Raw genomic sequence first — 20,557 nt, forward strand, 5'->3', positions numbered from 1 at the left:
TTTGGCCCAGGGCCCAGGGCCTTACAAGGTGGGAACTGCCAAGGACAGGGAGCATGTGCATCAGAATCCTAGCATGACAGGGCCAGGCACAGTGAGGCTTGGAAAATAAATGCCTGCTGAATGAATGAATGAATGAATGAATGAATGAATGAATGAACGAACGAACAAACAGAAGAAAGCATGGGTATTATCACCACCATCATTAGAGTAGTGGTACAGATAATGCGGCTAGCACTAATGACGATGAGTTTGTGGGGAGGGGAGCTTGAATCCTAGGATCTGATGTGAGGGGGAGCCTCTGTGTTGGCTAGTGCAGCTGTGTGTGGTGCCGTTTAGTGAAACCTTGATCCCTGGTACATGGACAGAGACTAGGGGCCTTAGAACCACCAAAGGACATGGACATTGCAGCCCCTCCGTAGTGAGGGGAGTCCTGGCAGCCTGGCACAGGAGGAGACTTACCAGCAGATGCTTCTCCTCAAACTTGGCAACCTTGAGCTTGCCCTGGTCCTGGTTTTCCAGGATGGCCTCCTGTATGCACTCATTGAAAGTGTCTAACTCCATCTTTCGCTTCTCCTGCTGCTTCAGGCCGTACTCGAAAATGTTCAGGCAGATGATGACAAACTTGTCCTTGTAGGTAAGCGGCTGTCAAGGAAGCTTGGGGCTCAAGAGCAGGCCACTAGGATTATGACAAAAATGTTGACAATTCTTTACTGGACCTGCCAGGCTGAGCACTATGGAGGCTGCAGGTACTCCTCCTTTTGACAGAAGGAGAGGCAGAGGAACCAGGGAGTTGGGACTTGCAATTTGGTTGTAGTACCTCTATCTGTACCTAAGGAACTCAGGAACATGACTAAAGGCCTTAGAAGAAACTTCCAGAGGACTGGGGGTCCGGGTGAGAGCTAGAAGAAGCCTGGCTAGGAGAATGAGGTGGAGTCCCTTTTTAAAAATCTCTGGTTAAATTAAGATTTTTTTTTTTTTTAAAAAAATCTTCTGGGAAGGGCCTGCCCTGTGCCTCATTTGAGCTGAGAGAGGATCTAGGTAGTTTAGGTCCAAGTCATGGCTCTAATGCTCTTTCTAGGACCCACGCTAGCAAGTTACCTCTCTGGGACTCAATATCCTTACCTCAGCTAACGGCATGGAGGAAGCCACCACAAAGAGTTCTTTGGAGGCTGGGCATAGTGGTATACACCTTGAATTCCAGAATTGGGTGGAGGCAAAGGCAGGGGATTTCTGTGAGTGAGTTCCAAGCCAGCTAGGGCTATATTGTCACAAAACAAAACAAACTAACTAAAAACAGCATCCTTGGCAGAGTCCTGGGGCTGGGGCAGGCAAACCCACAGAGTCTTGGGGATGCTGTGGGGGATGTGCTCAGGAGATCAGATGGATGGATGCCTTTCCACAAATCCCAGCACTTAAGCCAAGAGCATGGGCCCCTGAGGAAGAGGATGGCCAGCAAGGTAAACATCCTTTTCCACTCACTCTCTTCATAATGTTGTGGTTCTGGGTAGATAGCTCCTGAAAAAGTTGTCAGGTTCAGTGCAGACACTGATGTCTAGTCTCTGCCTTTAGGAGCTCACCAAAGCTGAGAGGGCCATGGATGGAGGCTGTCACATAGGGGCCATGGACAGGGTCAGCCAGCTTAATACTTCGGCATCCTCAACCCAGGAAAAGGACCAGCCGTACCCCATGACCACTGCTGGCACCATGACATCTCACAGTGCAGTTGCTTTATTCCTGGGGAATCCCGACCTTTCCCAAATTGCAATTCTAGTTTCACATCTTATTCCCATATAGCACCTCCTTTATCAGAGATTCATCTCTGTAGTTTTTCCTGGAGGTTCACACCAGTGTTGGTGACCCCTCAGACTTATCTGGGACTGGCTGTCTCAACCCAGAGCCCTCAGCTCCTGAATGTCTCATGTCCTGGAGGTCCCCTCCATCTCTTGCTTACCACTGAAGCTCTCATGATCACTGCCACTATGCATGGGGAGTGCTGATTATATCCTGGACTCCGACCAACTAGGTGACAAATGCAAGCTCTTAGGCCCCACAGATGAGTGATCCTGTACAAGCTACTTAACCTCTGGGAGTTACTAATGGCAGCCACCTAGTGGGGTACTTATAGGGATGTGGATCAAGAGTAGTAAAGTAGCCAGTGGAGATTCTTGATGTAAGAACACATTCCCTACTCCTACCTCAGAAAACCCAGCTTGCCAGGCATGGCCCACCCAGCCAGCAGCTGTCACTCAGTGTGCCTGCAGAAATCTAGACACCACTGCCCCACAAAGCTCACTGGTCTGACTGGAATGGCCTTTTGCATACATGTAGCCAGCAGAGATTTAACTACCAGGGTCTCACATGAAATGATGTGGAAACTGAGGTACAGAGTAAAATGAACTTGCTCAAGACAAGCTAGTGGTACTTGGGCCAGGCCCGCACCCAAAAAAAAAAAAAAAAAAAAAAAAAAAAAGGCAGCAGTGACCTCAAAAGGATATGCCTCAAGCAGCTCACCAACACCAGGCAAGTAGGACAGCTTGTTGCCCTCCACATCCTCAGAATACATGCTGTTGAACAGGTAGGAGCCATCCAAGTGCTCAATGAACGCCTGCTGTGGATGCAAATGCCCAGACATGTGACCCAGGGCCAGGCTCCTGGGAAGGTTGAGGCAGCCAAGGGTTCCTGAGGGGGACATCACACCTGAGTTGCAACCTCCCTCCCAGGAAGACGTGTGTGTGTGTGTGTGTGTGTGTGTGTGTGTGTGTGTGTGTGTGTGTGGTGTTCCAGGAACAGGGAGGGTTTGTGCAGAGGTGTAGAAGATATAGTGGCAGGCTATTTCCAAGAAGTGGCCTACCGCTCTGCCTAGGTTCATAGGGGGCTGGGAGTGGTCATAGGGAAGCCAGCAGGGCATAGCCACAAATTCAGAGACACAGAGCTGAAGACCAAACTATAACTGCTTGGGATGGGAAACAGCTTGAGGGTCTTCAGTAAAGGAATCACTGGAACCAAGTATTTTTGGGACAATCTCTTTGGGCTTGGGGGTGGGGATGGGGATGGGGACTGGGCTGAGCTGCCTCCAGAGATGGTGGGTGATTAGGGGCTGCTCAAGGCAAGGAGTAGGTGTCAGGTGCTGTGGCTGCAGTATGCCCAGCACTCTCATGGTCCTTCTTTACCCAGGCCATCTGTCTGTGTGGTACCTTGTGTGCTGCCAGCTTCTCCCGCAGCACCTTCTCATCCTCCAGCCGGGCCTGCATCTGTGCCTCCCGGTGCTTCAGCTCGTCAATGCTATACTGATGCTTTATCTTCGCCATCTCTTTCTGACCCAGGAACAGAAATGGCACCGTTACCAAAGGATATCTGGTCCCCCTGCCCCAGCCACACATCCTCGGGCCTTGTGAGCATGGCCAGTGTGTTGGATGCTTTCTTTGGTAAAGGCTGGGAAAGACATGAGGCCTTGGAGATTAGAATGCCTATCTTTCCAGGACACTTAAGTCTCAGGGAATCGCAGAACTGGAGGTCCCCAAGAACCTGCCCTGAAACAACCTGACATGTCCCCAGCCCCTTTCTGAGTTCTACGGCACCAGTGTGAGATCAGGCATCCAGGTTGGAGTTCTGCTTTTATGAACTTTTACTCATTATTCATTTTGAATAATGGAAGGACATTCAGGCCACATGTGCATCTGCCCTGGATGGGGACTTCTGTGTATCCAGGAGAGCATGCTTGAGCACAGGCCTTGGTACTACAGATGCAGGGCTAACCTGTGATTTTTATTCAGGGCTGGGAATATAATGCAAGACCTCATAAATGCTAGGGTGAATGCTAGACTTTGGAACTACACCCCTAGCCCCTGTCCTGTGCTTTTTAAAGGGCTTAATACCAAAAGCTTTTGGGTCAATGGTGTGTTTCAAATTAACACCTGAATGGGCTTCTTTTTTTTTTTTTTTTTTTTCTGAATCGGCTTCTTAAGGCTGAGGGTTGCTATATGTATTGGATGGAGAACTGGATGTGAAAGTCAATCTCTCTCTCTCTCTCTCTCTCTCTTTCTCTCTCTCTCTCTCTCTCACACACACACACACACACACACACAGATGGGCGACAATAAAAGTTTTCTGAAAATACAATGACCAAAATTTAATTTAAAATAAGTGCATAATGAACCCCACATGTTTCTGGCCTTGTTTGACCATGCTACATTTGGTTCTGAGTAGAAAACATGCACACCCTGTGTGCACATGAATGTCCTCTGCCATGCTTCCTGAACCCGCCACCTGCACCCCCAACTTGAGACAGTGTTGTTTTCTGTACAAAGTTTCCTGCTGTTATAGAAACATTATTGTTTAACTGTAGAAAATAATGATTTTTAAATTTTTCCTATCATCATTCTTTGGCATGCAACTATCATTATTATACTTTTTGACTGCATTATGTTAGGATGTTTGGTTTTTAAAAATGCTGTTTGAGCTGCTGACAAGTTTCATTAAATGAATTTTTACTTGGGATTAGAACAGAATTCCCAAAATTTTTCTTTTAAGATTTTATTAATATTGTGTATATATGTTGTATATGTGTGTGTGGGAGCATGTCCAAGGGGCAAGTATACATCAGAGGACAACATTTATTTCTCTCTTTCCAGCCTTATATAGGTTCTGGGGCTTGAACTCAAGTTTCCAGACCTATATAGCAATCACCTTTAGCCCAATAAACCATTTTATGACCCCTCTACAATTTTTGAAATGGCCCTAAACATATTTTCTATGTATTTATGCAAAGCAGTTCTTATTATTTAGAACTAAAAAATCAAAATATTGGTCAACTCTTAAAACCAATCAAGCCTCTTCATATTGCAGTTTGTATACTAGTCAAGATTTAATGTTTGTTTAAGACAGAGTCTCTCTGTGTATCTATGGCTGAGTTGATTCTCACTAGACAGACCAGGCTGGCCTCAAACTCACGGAAATCTGCCTGCCTCTGCCTCCTAAGTGCTGGGATTAAGCTGTGTGCCACCATACCTGAACACCATTTTTTCAAAGATTTCATTTATTGTTACGTGAATATTTTGCCTATATGCACTCATATGCACCATATGTATATCTGGTGCCTGTGGATGTTAGAAGGGATGTCTGATCCCCTGGAACTGGAGAGGATCCAGTTGTAGATGGCTGTGAGCTGCCATGTGGTGCTGGGAACTGAACCCAGGTCGGTCGGTCCTCTGCAAGAGCAGCAGAGCTCTTAACCACTGGGCCATCTCTCCGGTCCCTCACACTTGGCTTTTGTATGTGGTTTCTGGAGATCAAATGTGTGGCAAGCACTTTGCTAGCCAAGCTATCACCTTTAATAAATGGCAAAATTCTATGTGTCCCAAAAAACTGTTTTAAAATAAAATTCCTTATGATTTATTATTAACTTTGATTTGCATACCTATTTATCTACATCATGTAAGTTTTCTCAGGCAAGAAGGGTCTACAAGAAGAAAACAGTGTAAGAACCCTGCTCTGGAGATGAGACCAAAGCTTAAAGGCAGTGCGTGCTTGCTTACTTGGTTTTTAGATTTTTGAGACAAAGTAGGAAGAGCTGAGGATGGCCTGAATCTAGCCCAGCTTGCCTCAAACTATTGACTCTCCTGCCTCAGTTGCTTGTGTGCTAAGGTTAGAGGAGTGTGCCAACTTATCCACTGAATTTAAGAATCTTAGAACTGGCCAGGTGTGGTGGCATACACCTATAAACCTAGCACTTGGGAGGCAGAGGATCTCTGTGAGTTCAAGGCCAGCCCAGTACATAGAGTATGTTCCAGGATAGCCAAAGCTACACAGAGAAACCCTGTCTTGAAACACACATGTATCACACATACACACAAAATCTCAGAATTGGGGCTGGAGAGATGGCTCAGTGGTTAAAAGCACTAGCTCTAGAGGATCCGTGTTCAATTCCCAGCACCCACATGGCAGCTCACACCTGTGTGTAAATCCAGCACCAGGGTATCTGTCACCCTCAAACACACATACATGGAGGCAAGACACCAATGCACATAAAATAAAAAAAATTAAAAATTTAAAAACATCTCCAAATTAAAAAATCTCAGAGCCAGGCATTGCATACCTGTAATCTCAGCACTCGGGAAACTGAGGCAGAAGGATCAGGAGTTAGGTTATTCTTGGTTATGTAGTGAATTCAAGATCAGCCTGGATTTCATGAGACAGTGGTCTCAAAAACACAAACAAAACCAAAGAACACGAGAAATACTCAGGTTCACATTGTCACAGGGAAGCCCACTGTCAGCGGGGGCAGGGGAAGAGCTCATTGACTCCTCTTAGTGCTGTGAACAGCATGAGACTTGGCTTTGAAGCTAGCTTGTACCTCAGAGCTAGACAATCAGGGTAGACACTCAGGCTAGGCCTCCTCTCTGTCCTGAAAGCCTTTCTTGCATATCCCCTGAATCCCTCAGTGTGCCAAATATAGGTTCCTCTTTCTCAACAAAGGCACACAACTTCCTATAGGAAAAACCAAGTAGGGCAGCAGCCTTTGGGTTTCCAGCACCTGATGTAGAGAGACTCCATAGTCTTGCTACTAAAGGCCTCATACACTGAACCACACTTACAACAGGAGCAGCAGGAGAGACACACTCACTCATGGTAAGGGAGAGGGGACAGAGGCAGGCAGTAGAGAGAGGGGAAATCACACACACACACACACACACACACACACACACACACACACACTATAACTGGCCCAGCATACGGCTGAAATACCAACTTCCTGGAGCCAACTTCTAGATTAACCCTAAGTGACTGGAAGATTGTGGGTTAGTCGTTTCCCTTGTGTGCCAGTTTATGTGTGCTTCTAGAATGATGGGAATGAGAGCAGGACACTCACAGCCTGGAGTGACAACACTCAGGGGATCCCTGTGGATTGCTGTCAGGCTCAAGCTTGGGGTAAGTCCGACCTTGCCACCAGCTCATGATCATGACAATTTACTGTCCCCTTCCTTTACCAGGACAATGGCTGCCTGGTAACCCTGGGTGATAGGTAGAAGGAGCCTGGGCCTGTAGGAAGCCACTGAGAAGCCACGGCCGGATGGCTGTGCATAGGTGGGGAGAGGGCTCAGCCAGGAACCATCTTCTCTTAACCATGAATGGGGTGAGGTCCTCACTGTCTTGTGAAACCTTGGGCCCTAAAGACTGTATAGCAGGACTGGGGACAGAGTCGAGACACTTACAGCCTGCTCATCAATGCGCCGGAAGTCCAGGTACACGAGGTCAGGAAGATAGGCGTGGATGAACACCTTGTACTCCTCTGCCTCAGCAATGGGGTTTCCAGAGAGGGTGAGTGTTCGCAGGCATGTGAACCGGCGCAGGTAGATGACCTGGGAAGGGGGAAGCAGAGGAGCAGAGGCCCGACACAGAGCTGGAATAACAAACTACCGACAGTGACCACTTATAACAGGGCGACCTTTTAGATAGTAAAGCCTCACGAAGGTCCCAAGTCTCCTACACTAAATGGAGCTGGGTTTCTGGCTCACCTTTTATTCACTAGACAACAGCAAGAAGAGCATTCCACTTGGTGCTGTTTACTCTCCCTAAGCTTTGGCTTTAGTAAAATAGGGAGATCAACCGCATGGCTGGTGCTTGCAGGACAGCAACACTGAAACAGACACGCTGGAGAGAAGGTTCAGGCTCAGCGGTTAAGAGCACTGGATGCTCTTCCAGAGGTTCTGAGTTCTATTCCCAGCTACCACATGGTGGCTCACAACCATCTATAGTGGGATCTGATGCCCTCTTCTGGCATAAAGTTGTATATGCAGATAGAGCACCCATACATAAAATAAATACGTAAAAATTAAAAAAAAAGAAGATGAAAGAAAAAGGAAGGAAAGAAGGAAGGAAGGAAGGAAGGAAAGAAGGAAGGAAAGAAGACAGACAGATGCTGCACTGTGCACCAGACAGGTAAGGCTTCTCATGACCCCTGTATCAGCTCAAGCCTCCAGATTCCTCCTGCCTTGAGTTCCTTTGGTGATAGACTGCGATGTGGAGGTAGAATCAGGTCCCCATCACCCATGGCAGCCATCTCAGCAACAGCCAATGCTGGCTTTCCCTATCCCCATCAGCCCACTATGGCTTCCAGAAGTCACCTCCCAGGCAAACCACCTACACCCAAGTCCCTGCCTGAGCTTCGCTTCCAGTTTGCTGGAGACCAGCTTTTCTTTCTTTTGGGCACTACCCTTTTAGGTGGTACTATGTTCAATTAACTATTCACATGGCCCTCTCAAGTCTATGCTGACAGTGGGGGGTTTCCTTCCTGTACATAGCCCTGCGCTGGATATGCTTCTACGCTGAAACTTCTCTAGAGGCGGCTGTCTGCAATAAGATCTCAGCTCCAAGGTTGCCTGCACACCCTTGACCACAGGCAGACTTTCCTAGGTGCCTTTTTAGCTGCTGCTTACTTGCCTTTTCCTCTTTTGGCTAGACGGAAGACTCTCATCTTTTCTTTTTTTCAGACAGAGTGTCATTACATAGTCCTGGTTGTTATGGATACTATGTAGACCAGACTCCCAAACACAGAGATCCACTTGCTTCTGACCCAGAGTGCTAGGATTTAGAGCATGCACCACCACACCCTGATTCTCATATATTTTAAGGAACTGGAATCAGATTGACTCTCATCCCTGACCTTCTCTCGGCAAAGATGTCAGCCACAACAGGCCTCTGTGTGTTAACCTGCTCCAAAGCTGAGTGCACACCTGTAATCCAGCACTCGGGTGGCTGAGGCTGGAAGGATATGACTTTATGGCTGACACTGGAGTACACAGACAAGAGAGAAGGGGGAGGGAGAGGGAGAGAGTATAACCTCTTCCAGCACCATGTACTTTTGCTTATCACCTCACCTGGTGGGTTACTGTCACCCTCTATTTGACAGGTGTGAAAACTGAGACACAGCAAGCTTGCACCTCACTCAGGCTTAGATCTTCATGCCTGACGTGCAAAGTGAAGACTATGCTGCCTCTCTGGTTTGGCTTTGATGAATAGCCAAGGAACCAAGTTAAGTGTGGGCAAGAACTTGGTGCCTTGGCTCACTCTTTCTGTTCATGTGAGCCATTTGGGTGCATGGTTGGGACTGAAGCCAGGCCGACTGATTGATAACTGTGGCAATTGAGTCTTGAAAGGGATTAGACAGTCCTGAGCTGATGGCTAAGCTGGAGAAGCGATGGGGTCACCTCTGACATAGCACTCAGCAGGTGTTACCAGAGTCTCAGCTGTATCTCCCTACTGGGAGCCCACTGTGATGTGTACTGGGAGAAGCCTACCTCCCAACAATGTCATATAGACACATTCAGTATGTAGATTGCCCCCTTACCATCAGGATTAGCTTCACTGTTATTTGAGACACTAACTTCCTGTCACTTCTGTCTAGAGGATGCAGGTATGACTGCTTACCCCCAAAAGGACCAAACATTGCCATCTCTGTCTTCCTAAGCATAGAACAAATGCTCCACATCCGGTAGGTCTTTCACTTCAGCAAAGGTTTGTCACATGAGCATGAGACTTGGCAGGAATAGGACCACAGCTGAGACCGTACATCCTGGTACCCAGAGAAGCTTTTGTCAGATTAAGCATGGTCTTTCCATGTTTTTAAATCACTTGTGCAATACTTTGGATATTTGATCTTTCTAGGAAAAGGGCATACTGTGTGTCTATCACCACAAACCTTTGTTCTGGCACAGCCCAAGGCCCTGTGGTATTTGTGGCATGGGTCCCAGGTCTGGTACTTACATTCATCATGTTGCTGATCTGGTTGTTGCCTAGTGACAGCACCTGCAGCTTCACCAGGGCATCCAGAGAGTCTATCTTGGAGATCCGGTTATTGGACAAGCTCAGATCCTCCAGGTTGACCAGGGAATCTAGCCCCTCAATGGCCTCGATGTTGTTGAAGGACAAGTCTGAAAAGGAGGAGGACTCTGAGGGATCTAAGGATATACTGCTTGGATTAGACAAGGGATGGTCCTGAAACAAAACTATCAGACAGCTTAGAGCTCAGGAATGACTCAGAGCTGAAGAGCTGACCCACTGTTCGGGGATTCTGGGAGTATCAGATGGACAGTTCCCTGCAGCTTTCTGACTGTCATCTACCCAGTTCTGCTAGCTCCCCTCTGACTGGGAAGTCTGCTCAGCCCTGTCAGCTCTGGAATGAGAACACCCTGTAGTGGACCTAAGTTGGTACACTTGGGGGACAGGGGCAGAGTTGGGAGATGGCCTTTCCTTTACATTTGCATAAAGGACTAGCAAGACTGCTTTCCGTGTGCTTAGCATTTCCATCTACCACATGTTCATATGCATGTTCTCTGACACCTCCAGGTGGTGGTTTGGAATCTTTCTCTTTGATCAGTCAGGAAGTAGAAGCTTTGGGTCAGGAGGGTAGTGTGGCTAGTATTCAAATCTCCCTCTGGGTGAATGGGCAACCAGGTGCCCTTGTAGGATCCATGGCTTTACTCCCAGACAGGCTGGCCTGCTGGCTTCTGGGTAGCAGGTATTGCTTAGAACCGGGGTTGGCGTGGGCACCTGTCCCACTGTTGAGGTACTGATTTCACCTCCTGTAGAGACAGATGACTCCTAGCCATGCAGATGGACCCCAGACACCAGGAACCAGTGCTAATGAGTACTAGGGTACAGCAAAGGTGTCTAACAGGAGACGTGGGCCCCACAGCCAGAAGAATCAGCTCTGTCTGCTTCTGCCATCTGGAGCACAAAACTCTCTCTGGCTAGTCATCCTCTTGTAACCTGAGGGGCTACATCTGTGACGTGACCCCTTAAGCCCATTAGTGGGGTTGCTGTGGCTCCTAGTGCCAGCACAAACACAGCTGAGCATGCTTTGCAGGCTGAGAGCTGCATTCATGATCCCTGGAAGACTGGCTCGATGGAGGAACGTGTGCCTTGAGATGAGGCAGGAGTTGAGTTAGCCTAGCGCTGCCGCTGCTTGGCCATGCTTCTCTGAGCTTTATCTCCCTTTCCATTGAATTGGATAATAATAGCCATTAGGCATCTCCTAGGACTATTGTGGAGGCTAAGTAAGATATTTCTAAGGAGCTTTCAGCTTGTCCTCTTTTGTCCTTTAGATGTTCCCCTGCCCCTCACTAGAGGGGAAGCATCTAAGAGGCCAAGGTCCCAGTGACCTTGGTAGTGAAGCCAAAAGTTCTAGAATCAGACAGAGATTGACAAGGGAGCCTGTGACCCTCATTTAACTTGTCACCTTAGTTTATTCTATTGTAATGATGGGGATGGTGTGTGAAAAAGAAAACTCACATGAAGCATGAGCAGGCCACAATCAGTACACGGCTATGCCCTATGCTCATTGTAACAGCCAGCTGTCCACCTGTGCCTATGTAAAATGCCAGTCCAGGGCTGCCCCTGTGCCCACCAACCCACAGGCTGGCAGGTGGGATGGGATATTCTGTCTGGTATGCAGCAGCATGTCTTTGTCATGCTTTGCCCAGCATAAGCCCCAGGCTTTTAACAGACTGTCACTTTCTTACTCCTAACAGACAGAGTATTTCTGCTGCGCCTGGGCTAACAACAGGCAGGCAGCCCAGTGTCACGGCGATTATTCTGCATGGCAGCGATGGATGTCTTTGGCAGTGGGCCACCTTTAACAAAGGCAGATGCAGAGCCAAGCCTTACCCAGCCAGACCAGGTGTGTGAGGTTTTCCAGGCCCTCGATTCTCTCGATGATGTTGTTGTTCAGCTGCAGCTTCTGCAGGTTCTCAAACTGCCAAAGGTTATCTATGCGGAGGATGTCTGAAACAACCAGAGTGCCCAGATTTGATTAAGGCTGGGGCTGTGAGCCAGGGCCCTGACAGAATGAATGTTCTCATACAGGGCTCTACAGCTCTCTGCCTTCTGTAGAGTTCCCTGAGGGAGGAGGATGTGAGTGTAGGACCAGAATTGTTACCCAGGGCCACTGGGAAGGATCAACGAGTCTGATGTGACTGGTGTGTGTGTGTGTGTGTGTGTGTGTGTGTGTGTGTGTGTGTTAGGCAGGTGTCTGTGAGGAGGTGAGCTGGGCCTGCTCAGAGCAGGAGAATCACTCATACTGCCTCAGGGACTGGGGTGGGGCTCCCAAGGAAACAGGTCTACCTTGGAACACAGGTTACAAGCAGGGGCTCACATGGTAGGAGGGTCACTCAACTGGTGTTTTACTTTTGGAAGGTCATTTTGTAACATTTATTAGGATATTTACTATCTGTATCTTTTGACCTATAATTCCCTTCCTTCCCCTTCTTCTTCCTTTCTTCTTTCTTTCTTCTTTTCTTCCTTTCTTTTTCTTTTGTGAGTAAGGGTCTCACTATGTAATCCCGACTGTCCTGGAACTCACTATATAGATAGACTAGGCTGGCTTCACCTATATCAGGAGGACAAGTCCAGGCTGGGACATATAGTGAGAGCCAGCTGAGACTAGTGCTATAGGCTATAATCCAAACTTTCAGGAGGCTAACAAGTTCAGTGCCGGTCAGCTCAGTGGGAGCCTGTTTCAAAATGAGAGCGAGAGAGATACAGGGAGAGAGAGACACAGAGAGAGAACTTGGGGTAAATGTGGCCCGGGGGGGGGGGAGAGATGTCTCAGTGGTTAAGAGCATCTGTTTGCTCTTGCAGATGACCCACGTTTGGTTCCCGGTCCCCACATGTGGTTTATAACCACCTGTAATACCACTTCTAGGAGATCCAATACCACCTTCTGACCTCTGCAGGCACCAGACACAAATGTGGCACAAACTTGGAGATATAGCTCAGTGGTAGAACACCTGGGTAGCATGTTCAAGACCCTAGCTTCAATCCCCAGTACAAAACAAAATTCTACTGACAGCTCACATTCTTGCAAGAGATGGGGCCTGTTGGTGAGGTTCTGAGATCAGTGTGTGAGGGTGCTTTGACCCCCTTCACAGGTCTTGGAGATGCAGGCTCCTCTGACCTATCCATTGCTTTCCCCTGGGGGCTGGAGTGCTACCTTCTACTTCTGCCATGTCTTCAGGGCCAGGTGACATAAGAATCAGTTGTTTAGGTCTGTGTTTGCTGCCAGATTTTCCAAACTGACCTTGTTTCTGCCTCTACGTGTTTCTGGAGGTGGTGCACAGTTCAGCCCAAGGCTCCCAGCCACCTCCTAGTTCTGGTCTGGATTTTCCTGGTGCCTACTATGGCCCTGCTGTCTCACAGGCCAAAATCCAGCCCTGATTCAACCTTTGCTATGGTGGCTTCCAGATGGGCCACTTTAGGTAGGTGGCTTTGGAGTGGAAAGGCCAAAATCTCCCAGCGAACAAGGATATATCTGACAGTTAGCTCCAAATGAACTTCCCACCTGAAAGCTGCTTTCATCTTTCAAACAGCCACCAAAGCCACTTCTGTGACCACCACCTTGGCAAGGCCATCACCATTGTTCCCTGCGTCACAGCAGTAGCCATTTCACTAGACTCCTGTTTCCACCACCACCGCCGCCGCCGCCGCCCCTGAATGGAGCCAGCAGGGTTCTGTGAGAACTCAAGTCCCACCCTATCCTGTTTCTACCCAGGATACTTAGGAATCCCAACTCATTATAAAAGCCAAATACATTTCACTGTCCAAGTCAAGCACCGCTGACGATATGACCTCCCTGGCCTGTCTAGCTTCCTCAGCTGGCCTTCTCAGGCTGGCTCTGGCCTACCTCTTGGGCCTTTCACTGGTTGGTCACTGTATCTCACATACTTCCTCCCCCCACCCCACCCCACCGTATGTAGCTCTCCAAATGGTTCCTGTCCTCATTTCCTTTAAGTATTTATTCAGCTCTCACCTTGGCAAGACTTTGGCCACTGTAGAAAACACTGCACCCAACTCTGATTTCCTGTTTCTCCCTCTTGCTCTATTTTCCCCATGGCACATGCTGCCTGTAACACTCCAATATCCTTGTCTTATTTGTCTCCCTCACACCAACTCCATAAAGGTAGGGTTCTTTGTATTTTGGGCAGTGCTGAATCTGAACACCTGGAACAGCATCTGGCACCTCTTAGGCACTTGCTCAGGCCTGGCAGAATGCCCATTGGGTGGGGGAGGTGGGAAGGAAGTGGCTGCTTCTCATTCACTCCTCTCAGGGAAGGTGCAGCTCTGGGTCATCCTTGGAGGCCACACCGACGAGGCCTGTGGACTTATACAAGGCCAGGCCTGCTTGCGTGTGGCTGTCTCTAGTGTTGGGCATGGAAGCCTGCATCTTTGCTGTTGACCAAATGCCTAGACAGCTGGGGCCCAAGATATCAGGTCACTTTCTGAGACCTCACCTACTCAGAAAACAGGGCTTAGGATCCTGGCCTATCTCCTTCTTTCTCCTGCTCCTCTTTTTTGGCAGTATTGGTATTTTATGTACCATAAGCTCTCTACCACTGATCTATTTTCTCAGTTCATTCATATATATATATATATATATGTATGTATGTATGTATGTATGTATATTATACACATATATATTCCTTTGTTTTTATTTTATATGCATAGGTGTTTGGACTGTATATATGTCTGTGTACTACCTGTATACAATGCCTGTGAAGACTAGAAGAGAGCATTGGATTCCTGAGACTGGAGTTACAGACAGGTGGGAGCTCCCATGTGGGTACTGGGAATTGAACCTGGGTCCTCCAGAAGAACAGCCTGTACTCTTAACCACTGAGCCAGCCACCCTGTATTTATCCCTTATGTTTTTGAGATAGGATCTTGCTATGTAGCCTGGTCTGGCCTTGAGTGGGAGGTCAAACCTCTCCCTCTTTAGTACTGAGAAATGTACCAAGCTAAGTTCTCTCCTCCCTCCCCTGTCCTGGCTCACTGGGTCACACTGGCTTTCCAGCACGACCCGGGTACTACATACATGTTGTCTCACTTATCCTTCCAGCCAGAGCTTGAGACAGGAGCTACTTCCTGCTTCACACTGAGACAAACAGTAAGTCTGCCTGTTTTGAGCCTTTCCACTGGGCTGCCCTGTCACTCACACCCTTCCCCTGAAGCACTCCTTCAGGGGCTGGCTTCACCTCTTTCTCCCTGCACTCCTACCCTGGTTCCAGCAATGTGGGGTCTCCTTGGTTCTGTCCAGCATGGATCCCTCCATTCCGAGGACTCCATTCCAAGTCAGTGTGAGTCATAGGATGGAGAAAAGCATGGTCTCTGGGGGCTCACTTAGATTTGGAGCAGGGCAATTCCATCTTTATTTTTCCTGTTCTTATTCAGAATCAGGAGTATTGTGGACAAATTATGGAGCTACTGGATAAAATTGATGCAGCACCCCTCCCCCATTCCTGTGCCTGGTGGGCTCTAACACCCTCTCTGCACTGACCCCTGATTCTGAAATTTGGGGATTTGAAAGAGGGCAGAGAAAGTCAGGGAGGCTCTGCTGCACCCAGGCCACACTCCTGGTACCCAAGACACGTACTTTGGAAGTCCAGCTGCAGGGACAGGACATCTTTGAAGAGGATGCCCTCCTGCTTGGCTAGCTGCCCAGCCTCCTCCTGGGGGCCTTGCTCCCCAACAGCTGCCTTGAGCATGTCATCATCCATCACCTTCGGGTCCATCGAGTCATATGGCCGGCTCATCTTCCTTGAGAAATTGAGTTCCTCTTCCACAGCCTGTGCCTTTGGTTTGAGAGCAGAATTGGGCTGTCAGTTGTAGTGTCACAGCCTGCCGGGAGGCCACAGGCTGTCCACTCCCACCCCTTGCCTGGTGTACCTTGGGGCAAATGCCCTGCTCCTTCCCAGCAGCCACCTGAGCCCTCAATAGGGGTTCACTGCTTGACTTCACAACCATAGTGGGGTCTCTACCTGGGCCCACAGGGCTGGTGCCCACATGGGTCTCCTTAGCTTATGGTTCTCAGGTTTCCTGTGGCTAGTCTCGGACCTTCTGTTTCTGTCTTTACCTAGGTCTCTTGGTACAAGTCACTGACAGTGATCCTTGGAAATGCCAGCCTGCAGTGGCCCTTTTGGGAGTACCTCATCCCCTGGCAGACAATCAGACAATCATGCAAGAAGGAGCCACTGACCCAGGGTGGCCATTCATGTTCTCCCTTGAGAAATGGGGACCTTAGAGTCTCAGAGCTAGAGTGACCCTATGAGCTGGTTGCTCATCTAGGGAGGAAGAATGTAGCTAGTGTTTGCCAGGCACATGGATTGGTAGAGACCAGGAGGAGAGTAAGTGCGTGCACACACACACACACACACACACACACACACACAGAGCAGGTGTTTACTTGTTAGTTTCCCTAAGTCTAGGCCCTGTACAAGTTAGTGTCCCTTTCTGTAATTTTTGATTTCTCACATTAATTTCTCTGCTACTTCAGCTGAATCAGGTTCAGTTGCTAATGGCCCAGAGGGATTTGCTGAGGCACTCTGGTGAAGGCAGTCTGTGTATTGGGTTAATTGTATTTGACTGCTGTGCTCGGCTGGGTAGAATCACAGCCCTGGAGGGCTAGCTGCTCAGACCTCATTGGTATCATTTCCAACCCCAGAAAGGCAGGGCCATAAGCTCCTGTCAGTTCACTGGGATTCTGCCTTCTGGACACTCTGAGAGTTAGTCCGTCCTCTCCTCTGCTCCCACTTGCTTCTCACCTCCCTTCTTACTGACTACCTTTCATCACAGGTCTCCCTCCCTGAACCTCTGGTTCTCCCCATCTTGATTCCAGGTGTCCCTTCCCATTGCCTTCTATTCCACAGGACCACAGGGCAACTCCTGAGACTGCTCCACTAGGAACCCTGGCAATCTGTCTTCCTTCTGAGATTGCCTCCCTCTTTGCTGTGGTCCAATCCATTTGAATGCAGCATATATAAGCATATTCACTTTCTATTCTTTCACTATTCCTGATCAAGGATTCTGACATCAATAATTCTTGTGTGCCCTGCCCTTCCATTCCCTGACTCCATGTGTGTAATCATTTCCTCTGAATTAAAACATTGCTTCCTGGAGGGAGAGTGACTCATAAGACTCAGGAAGCTCACAAAGTTACAATACTAGGGGGTTACTTAAGAGTTTATGTGAGGCCATGAATGGTGGCACATGCCTTAGGCAGGAGGATCTCTGTAAGCTTGAGGCCAGCCTAGTCTACATAGTGAGTTCCAGGACAGCCAAAGCTATGAAGAAAGATCCTGTCTCAAAACAAAACAAAATAGCACCCCAAACAAACAAACAACAGAGTTTATATAAGGAGTAAACCATTTCTGAAGAAGAAAAAGATAATCTTTGATAGAGCAGCTGGTAAGTTAAGCTTAGAGCTCCAGGACACAACTGGCACGATTTTTGTCACCCATGCTGGGATTGGCTTTTTATTGGTGCAGCTGCTTTTGAGTCACTACTCCTCTAAGTGACTGCAATGAGCTCACTGGCTCACAGAGCTATACTTGGATGGGATGGTTTCTTTGATCTAGATATCTCCCGTGGTTCCCTGCTTTTCCTCCATCTGTGCCCCCCTATCCTTCAAAACCTCAACCTTGTCTTCCTACTCTCTCTGGCTGACTCTTCCTCCTCAGGGTGATTGACTGATTCACCAAGCTCCCTATTCTTCCTAAACAAGTTTTCTTAAAGTTTCTCATAATTCAACACCAACTTCAAAATTTATTTATTTCTGGGGAAATTTTATTGCGTTTCATTTGTCAGATGTTATCTGAAAAGTATTTGGAGCTATTTAAAAACAGGTGTTGTTCTTTGGGAAGTGACTCAATTCTGGTGTCAAAACTTTGACCTCCATTTCATTAAAGCCCATTAACTGTGACAGGTCAAGCTAGCTTTCAATCAAGCTCAGCAGGTCCTATGCAGTATAGGATTGCTGTTATTGATGCTAAATGTTCACATCCAGGGCAGGACTTTGGCTCTGATTGTGTATCTGAATAAGTCAGACAGATCTTCTGTTTCATACATGAATTAAATAATCATACCAATGATTACTTACAATGACAAGCTAGTAGATAGGGGGAACCATGAAAGCACTTAGTAGGAATAGTTGGCCTGGACAGGGAAAACACACTTGAAGGACTAAAAGAAAAGAAAATAGGAAGAGGGAACTGCAAGGCGAAGACCCCAAGCAAGAAGGCAGAAGTGATGTAGGGCCTGCCTTGCATGTCTATCCTATGATGGCTAGGAAGCTCCCAGGGCTTATAAGGAAGAGATAGATCAGAGTTTAATTTTAAAAAGCTTATTATTAATAGATTTTCTGCATTTTCCCCCACAAAAGTAAGTTTCTCGTCCAATGCAGTAATCCAGATTAAGCCGGATTGAAAAAGTGTAACAACAGGTATATTGAGCAAAGCAACTCCTCCTGGGCAGGTTCTCTGGTCCCAGAGAAATTGCACACCCAAGCCAGGGCAGCAAAGTTTTATAGACTGTAGGTGAGAGGTGATGATGTTTCCACCACAAGCTGGGGTTGTGCCAAAGTATGGTCAAAGGCTGAGCTATTAGGTAGGGATTTGGTCAGCTGGCAACTTCAGGGAAGGAAGCAGCAGTAGCCACCAAGAATGTGGGAACTGGGCTTTTGGGCATTTTCCCTTTGTTCGAAGACTCTGAGTGGGCGGGGTTTGGGGAGAAAGAGAAGGGAAGGGATGGAGGAAATGGGGCTTCCAGGAGGCAGGGGCCAGCCAGAGGCTGCAACGGAACAATTATAACTCATGTGCCAAGAATTACAAAAGAAGTGAATCTAACTAGAAGCGGTGGTGCACGCCTTTAATCCTAGCCCTTGGGAGGCAGAGGCAGGCAGATCTCTATGAGTTTGAAGCCAGCCTAGTCTACATAGTGTGTTTCAGGCCAGCTAGAGCTACACAGAGAGAGACCATGTCTCAAATTAAAAAAAAGAAAAAAGAAAAAAAGAAAAAAGAAAAAACAAGCAAGCAAACAAAGAAGGAAGGGAGGAGGGAAGAAGGGAGAAAGGAGTATATGGGGGTCTGGGACATCTCTAGGAGCTTAGTTTATATGTAGGATTAATCATCCCTAGTTTGAGACAATCTAGTTTGGAAGGTTATATCCAAGTTAAGTGATTGATTGGTTCAAAATAGCATTAGAAAGTGGGGTAGTGGGAAGTTTAATAGAGAAAGAAGCTGTAATAAACTTCTCTTCAGAAGAACTTTGCTAGGCGAGTTGAAGGTTCATGGCCACAAACATTGTGAGGAGCCCTGAAGTGAGAGAGCCCTAGAGGAGATGACATCATGGTCTAGGCAGCCATGAGGAGCCCTGAAGGAAAAGACAACTTTCAGTTCCATTAGCTCCCTCAGATTCAGAGAACAAAGGAAGTTTCTGACTCATACATTTTTGGATGGTGGTGTTTTGTTTTTGTTTTTTTAAAGTTCCCTACCATGTGATCTGGCCTGACCTAGTCTATAAGACCCATGGCATGGTGGAAGGCCTAGACAAGAGCATAAAGTTGCAATTCAAGTTTGTGTCAGCCCAGGTATCAGGGGCTGGGCTTGCTTACAGCTGTATGGGGGAAGACAGAGAACATTGTGAGAGCTACGAGATCACAGTCCCTCTATAACCAACCTTGAGAAAGGATACTGAAGGGGTGTGGCCTGATTTCTGGGGGGTGACAGCAACATCTATGAATAACTCAGATAGGTCTTTTGTTTCTGACTTGAATTTAAAAAGTCATCCCAATATTTACTTACAAACAATGAAAAGTTAGTGGATGCATTTGCTTAACTGTGAAGCCATGATTTTTGCCTGTCTAAAACACCCAATGGTCTAATAAAGAGCTGAAAGGCCAATTTTGAGGCAAAAGAAAGGATAGGAGGGGTTGGCAGGCAGAGAGAATAAATAGGAGGAAAAAGCTGTGACAAGGGAGAAGTCACAAGATAGAACAAGGAGAGGAGGACGTTAGGGGCCAGTCACCCAGTCACCCCAGTCACCCACCCAGCCATCGAGTAAGAGTGACAGTAAGATATACAGGAGTAAGAAAAGAAAAGGGCCCAGAGGCAGAAGGTAGTCGGGATGATTTAAGAAAAGCTGGCAGGAAACCAGCCAAGCTAAGGCCGGTATTTATAAGTACCTCTGTGTGTGATTTATTTGGGAGCTGGGTGGCAGCCCCGACCCCACAAAAGAACAAAGAGTAAAAGAGCCAAAGAGCAAAACAACAACAACACATAGTAGGGATCTTTGTAACATAAAGCTTTTCTAGAATGATCAATATGTAGATTTATCAAAAGGCATGACCTCTTGTCTACGGCGGAACCCAGTTTCCTAATCATGATTCTACTGTAATCAGCATAGTAGGGACAACCATGATCACAGCTCATGTTTCTAACAGTTATTCTTAGGATAAGGCCCAAAGAATCCTCCCCTATGTGAACAATATCAATAATTTATCCAAGTGGGGCTGGTTGACTTGCCTGATGATGGTGTCCTTGTTGAAGACCAGAGGTAGGATGTGGAAAAGCACTAGAAATCTTTATTTACAAATCAACCAGGTAGCCTCTTCACTGGGGAGAAGTCCAGGTTTTCCTGAGAAACAACAACCTGGGTCAACTGGGTCTGAAACGCTATATTTGCCATGACTGCTTGTCTTACTCTCAGTGCACACAACTTATTTAGTTACATG

The 20,557-nt window shown here is 47.5% G+C and overlaps 1 protein-coding gene across 1 annotated transcript in view; it reads right to left on the reverse strand.

Annotated features, from left to right (window-relative positions):
* Drc3 (dynein regulatory complex subunit 3) overlaps positions 1-15,620 on the reverse strand; it is a 29,532-nt gene extending 13,912 nt beyond the window's left edge. The window contains exons 1-7 of the mRNA XM_051180506.1: positions 15,425-15,620; positions 11,665-11,781; positions 9,763-9,929; positions 7,212-7,358; positions 3,195-3,314; positions 2,496-2,608; positions 460-634 (exon numbers count right to left, since the gene is read on the reverse strand). Of these exons, the coding sequence (XP_051036463.1) occupies positions 460-634; positions 2,496-2,608; positions 3,195-3,314; positions 7,212-7,358; positions 9,763-9,929; positions 11,665-11,781; positions 15,425-15,584 (999 nt within the window). The 5' untranslated portion in view covers positions 15,585-15,620. The remainder of the gene's footprint in view (positions 1-459; positions 635-2,495; positions 2,609-3,194; positions 3,315-7,211; positions 7,359-9,762; positions 9,930-11,664; positions 11,782-15,424) is intronic.
* Between the last annotated feature and the right edge of the window lie 4,937 nt (positions 15,621-20,557).

Source organism: Phodopus roborovskii, unplaced genomic scaffold (assembly GCF_943737965.1).
Source record: "Phodopus roborovskii unplaced genomic scaffold, PHOROB, whole genome shotgun sequence".
NCBI lineage: Eukaryota > Metazoa > Chordata > Mammalia > Rodentia > Cricetidae > Phodopus > Phodopus roborovskii.